The sequence below is a fragment of the Triticum aestivum genome, chromosome 5B (genome assembly GCF_018294505.1).
Source record: "Triticum aestivum cultivar Chinese Spring chromosome 5B, IWGSC CS RefSeq v2.1, whole genome shotgun sequence".
In the NCBI taxonomy this organism is placed as follows: Eukaryota; Viridiplantae; Streptophyta; class Magnoliopsida; order Poales; family Poaceae; genus Triticum; species Triticum aestivum.
The window spans coordinates 697,618,903-697,624,636 of NC_057807.1; the positions used below are offsets into that span (position 1 = coordinate 697,618,903).

Here is a 5,734-nt window from a genome sequence, read left to right on the forward strand (position 1 = left end):
TGTCGTTGTCGTGGCCGCCGTCGCGCCCCTTCCCGTCTGGGCCCTTGCCGTGAGGAGGAGGGGGAGGGGAAGGGAGGGCAGGAGCCGCTTGTTGCGCCGGGGGAAGCTTGGGCTCGACGGAGATGTCGAAGCCTTCATTGTTGAACCAGATCTGGACCATCCCCCGAAGCTTGCGAGGATTGCGGCAGGCGAAACGCATGCGCACCTGCCCGGGGCGAAGAAGGGACTCCTCATCGACCTGCAAGGGACGGCCAAGAATGGTGGTGGCCGCCATGAGCCTGTCGGAGCGTCGCTGCTTCGGAGGGACACCACCTAGCTTGACCCACACCTCCGGCATCTCCAGTCCTTTGGGCGCATCGAGGATCGCATCACGGTTATCCACCATGAGATTATTGAGGGACAGAAAGAGCTTGCCTCTCCTAGTTGCCATCCGCAGCATCACAGGGTCAGGAAACACCACCGAGAACACGCCACCTTCCACGGGAGTGATCTGCCAGTCCCAAGCGCCCTCGAACAGGTGCTGCAGCTTCATCTCCAAGATCTCCCTCGAGAGCGCACCCGAAGGCGTGGAGAGCACTGCCGTGTTGGCCCCTAGCATGATCGGAGTCTCCTCCCTCGCATCTTCCGGGAACTGGAGACAGAAGAAACCCTCGCCGGTGATGGCGTGCCCCATGGTTTGCAAGAGCAGAGGCTTGCGGCGGGTTGGGCACTGCGCCGAGGTGTGCCCCTCCTTGCTGCACACCACACACAGCGGCTGGAAGGAGCATGTGTTCTGGTAATGACCAGATCGGCCGCACTTGAAGCACTCAGGGCCGTCTGCATCTTCAACGGGAATCAACGCCTCCACAGAGCCCTTGGAGGAGCCTCCGCCCCCAGGCAACGTGGATCTGGGCAAGAGGGGAGGCTTGGAAGCCGCCGCCCCCGCAGGCTTGAGCTTCGGCTTCTTCGCTTGCAGATCGATTGCGCGGTCGCCGCCCTGGGAGGTCAACTGCCCCTTGCGCTTGAGCTCGAGGCCCTTCTTCCTATACTCTTCCTTTTTCTTCTTGTTGCGCTCCTGCTCCTTGAGCCACCAAGCAGGCGGCGGCCCCCACCCGACGGTCGGACTTGGATCCCATCGTCACTACCTCCGCAAAGGAGCTAAGCAGAGGCGGGGGGATGGGGTGGGGAGGAGGAAGCGAGCGGAGTGGCCGAAACACCGCACCTCCGAATCGGTGGCAGGGAAACCTAGAAGGGGATCTAGGGTTCCACGGGGAAGCCACAGCCATTTATACGGCTGCTCGCCTCGGATAGGCATGGCCTGGGTTGCCGCCTGTGGACCGGGCTGAGCCGCGTGTTGGGCCTCCTGCCCATCGGAGGTAGCGCCAGACTGGGCCGCCACCAAAGCCAGCCCGTCAGATGGGCCAACTAGCGTCCCAGGGGCCCGACCCATCACCGCCCCCGGCTTGTCGCCCCCAACCCTAGGCCGACCAGCGCCCAGATCCGACGGAGCCGCCGCCGCCGCTGGCGCCGCCCGCTCCGAGCGGGGCTGGTCCGGGGAAGGCTACAGACATAGGCCCGCATCTGCGAAACCCATGCTGCCCGGCCCCACACGACCCGGCGACGCACGCGGCCCCCTGCCCGCGGCGAACGCAGGACGTCGTGCGCCACGGCCACCGGGCGCGAAAGCACGCCGACGCCCGGCCTTGAAGGAGCCCCCCAGCTCCTCCGCACGCGCGACAATGTCGCCGATGGAGCACGCCGTATGGCCGCCCGCCGTTGACTCCGCCGCCGCGCCCACAAGCTCCTCCGCTACTTCACCAACCGACTCCCCATCGGAATCAGCCTCGGCCAACGCCCAAAAACGGCTCCCCGACCAGCCAGCCGCACCCACGGCGGGGCCGGCCGGCCGCCTGGACGCCGCCGGGGCCGCCGCCGCCGCCCCGCTCGCAGAGATCCGAACGCCAGCGCCGGAAGCAGGTCCGAGGGCGAGATCGCCGCCCCCGTCGCCAGAGCCACCCACTGGGGTGGTCCGTACAAGAGCCGTTGCCATCCTCTTTAGCAGGTCCTGATTTATTTACTATCATGTCATACCTGTTTTGGAATAACACCGACAAATATATGTTTGTAGAAAGGGTGATGCTCAGTGATACGGCACATTGACAAGGTATGGTTAAATATGCTTAATGGCAGGAGGCCACTCTCATCGACAAGAAAATGACAAGCTTTGAGGCGACATGGGTCTTGTCATGAATTATGTCACTTTTCAGTACTCCCACCGTTTGAACTAAAACCACAACAAGAATTATGGAACGGATGGAGTAGGACTTTTGGTGCAATGGTGCTTGCTTGATTTCTCATATTGTTCTTGGCTTTTATCAGTAGGCTTGATACTTTCTCCATGTTGTTGGCGTGCTTAAGTGGCTGAATGGATAATCTTGTAATGAACCACCAATTCTTGCAGCTGCAGTAGGAACCATGTGTTCCATTTTTTATTTTGGTTGAAAATGCATCTGCGGATAGTAACTTTGTTTTACCATTTTGAAACTCTCTAAATTGATCTCTCAAAAGAGGTACCTTTGAACTTTAATGAGTTGATATTGATGACATGTCTAGAGCTAGTCGTTTGTCTCGCCCTAGAGAAATATAGATGGTGATGATTTCTTCATGTTGTCTCACTGATATGCCTTAATTAATTTAGTGAATTTAGCAGTGGTTTTTTTTTTTTTTTGCAGAGCAATGTTACTGACGAGTATAAATGTAACCTGAATCTTGAACTATATGTTCAGGGGACTAAAGATATGGTGTTGTATTGCTGGTTGAAGATCTTGTAAACTTTTATTTTGCTTCAGTAGCTCCACAAAACTGCATGAAGATTTTGAGTAGTTCCTTATTTGTTGCATATTTTTGGCCTAGAATGCATATACTAGAAGACTGCAATGACCATGTAGTGAGACGAAGATGTTCATATATTTGGTCAGAGTGATAATTGCAACTGCTTTTACATTCACAGATTTTCCTTAGATAAGATCTTTTGCTCAAATCATGAGCACGCATTTTAGCCAGGAACTGTACAATTTTCCCTCACTTTGGTCCAATGGCTGAATACTCCTCTGAGAGATGGTGCAAATGGTGATGAGGGCATATCCAGACTTGCTGTTTTCTTCCGCCCACGAGATGACGATATGGCTTCTGAATGCTAGCTGACATACAAATCTGAAATTAACCTCGTGAATGGAAATACTACTACATGTCAAGTGCTGCTGGTACTGTAGTAAATTATTAAAGCATTTTAGTAAGCAGCGTTTCCATTTGTGGAAGAGGTATTGCTCTGCTTGGTGCCTGATAGCTAATTCACCTTGGTCATCCTTCATGGTCGAAACAAATTGCGTTTCGAGGTGGCTGATTTTTTGCATGTCATGCAACTAGCTTGGATTTACATGACTTGCCTGTCCATCTTTCATATTTTCTTAACGTGTGGGTAATTTTTTCATACATATGGATCTTACTAGTCCATATTGTTGGAGATTTGTTTTGTTATATGCTGGCTGAGCACGGGTTGATTGACCATGTGGTTGTGCTTGGTTTGTGATGCTGTTTTCGGATTTCATCGTTAAGAATTCTTGACTATTGCCTGGGAAATTCTTGTTGGACTTAAACACGACATAACCTCCTGTACGTGTACATATAGGTTTCTTGTTCATGCATGTACCGTGTAGGACTAGGATTAGCAAAACCCGAGTAGTACTATATATATATGCGTGTACCATCGTGGGTTTGTGAAGTAATAATAATACAAATAAAAAAACAGGCTCGATATACGAGCTATAGTTGAATCAATCAGCAGGTGCAGCTCGCTACGTACGTATCAATCACAAGGGAGGGGCCAAAACCAAAACCCTCGTCTCCACCACCGACCATGATGCTGCCCGATGATCTTCTCGAGGAGATCTTCCTCCGCCTCCCGCCGGGCGAGCCCGCGTGCCTCGTGCGCGCCTACCTTGCCAGCAAGTTCTGGCTCGGCCTCCTATCCGGCGCTCGATTCCACAGCCGCTACCGGGAGTTTCATGGTGCTCCCCCCATGCTGGGCTTCGTTTATGCCTTGTCCTCGTACACCCAGACGAAGGTGGACAAACCCATCCCACGCTTTGTCTCCACCACGGAATTCGCCGCCCGCGTTCCCGATGACGACTTGGCCATGGCCGCGTTGACCACGGACTATATTGCATTGGACTGCCACCATGGCCGCGTTCTACTCGGCGATCGTAAACACAATCCGCTTGTCGTTTGGGACCCCATGGCAGGCTGCCTGACGAAGATGCAAGCACTCAAAGGACAAAGCAGAACCAGTGCGGCCGCGGTGCTCTGTGCCGTGACCGGCTGTGACCATTGCGCCTGTCACCACGGCCCATTCCAGGTTTTCTTCTTCGGCATGAGCGTTCATGGTGCTCATTGTGTTATACACCTCTCTGTGTTCTCGTCGGAGACACTTGGCTGGAGCGAGCCCCAGACATGCCTTGGTCTTGATCTTGACGATGCTGCATTCATCAAGCCAGCGCCCTCTGTCGCCATCCAAGGCGCACTTTACTTCATGCAAGGGAGTTTTGAAGATGATCACATAACAGGATTTCTGAAGTACGGCTTGGGCTCTAATTGCTTATCGCTGATTGATGCGCCGCCGATGAGGGGATCTCTCATTATTGGTGCCAATACTCTCATGGCTATGGAGGACGACAGTTTGGGTTTTGCACAAGTGAAAAGGTTAACCATCTACCTGTGGTCAAGGCATATGGGTTCCGATGGAGTTGCATCATGGACTCAGCCTAGAATCATTGATCTCAAGAACCTTCTACCCATTCAGAATCCTAGTGGAAGAATTAAACTGATTGGATCTCTGGAGGGTAGTGATATCATTTTCGTGACCACAGACCTTGGCATCTATGAGCTTAATCTAAAGTCGCTACACTGGAAGAAGCTATGGGGAAAGAAAGATGTTTGGTGTTTGTTTCCGTGCATGAGTTTCCCCAGTCCACAAGGTATATCTATATGTCCTTTCTTTTATCATATGGGGACAAGTCTTAAGTAATAATATATCAGTTAGCCAAACAAACAAAATATAGAATGTTTAAGGAGACTGAAAATTTTACTTGATGTTCAATTTGTTATAATATATGTGCTCATGCAAACTTTCAAATGTTCACCTAATTTGCAATCTATATAGTATCGTGTCTTTTACTTTCTGAAATTACACTGACAAATCTACGTTTGCAGAAAGGATGATTTCTTGTGATGCGGCTCATTGACGTTGTACGGTTGAATATGAAGGGCAGGAGGCCATTGTCATCAAACAGAAAAGATGACTACTAGGAGGCGAGATGGTCTTGTGATGAATTATAAAGTATCTAGTAGCTGGTTTGGTGCAATGGTGCTTGTATTCTCTTAGTGCTGGTAGCCTTTGTCAGTAATCTTAATAACATAAGTGGGTGAATGGATCGGATTATATTTGTTTTGAACCTCTAATTTCTTGCGGCATCAGCTATGTGCTCTGTTGTTTAATTTGCTTGAACTGCAGCTCTAGACAATATCTTAGTGTTCCCATTTTTAAAGCTCTAAAATTTGTCGTCCAAGCTTTGACCCAACTCTATATTCACCTCCAGAAAGGGGTACAACTGTTGAGCAGATGTTCAGGGGATTACTAGAGCTAGCGGTTTTTGTAATCTGATTATAAACCTGAGCTCAATTAACTTTTCCATAATAC

General features: G+C 51.2%; 1 protein-coding gene across 1 annotated transcript; it reads left to right on the plus strand.

Annotated features, from left to right (window-relative positions):
* The first annotated feature begins 3,776 nt into the window (after positions 1-3,776).
* LOC123117781 (uncharacterized) lies at positions 3,777-5,500 on the plus strand. Its single transcript, XM_044538462.1, has 2 exons — positions 3,777-5,012; positions 5,248-5,500. Exons 1-2 carry the CDS (start codon positions 3,896-3,898, stop codon positions 5,277-5,279), a joined length of 1,149 nt encoding a protein of 382 aa, XP_044394397.1. The 5' UTR covers positions 3,777-3,895; the 3' UTR covers positions 5,280-5,500.
* The last annotated feature ends 234 nt before the right edge of the window (positions 5,501-5,734 follow it).

Coding starts and splice junctions, on each gene's coding strand:
- LOC123117781 (XM_044538462.1), top strand. CDS start 3,896: ATGATGCTGCCCGATGATCTTCTCGAGGAGATCTTCCTCCGCCTCCCG. Junction 5,013..5,247: donor GAGTTTCCCCAGTCCACAAG/GTATATCTATAT, acceptor CTACGTTTGCAG/AAAGGATGATTTCTTGTGAT.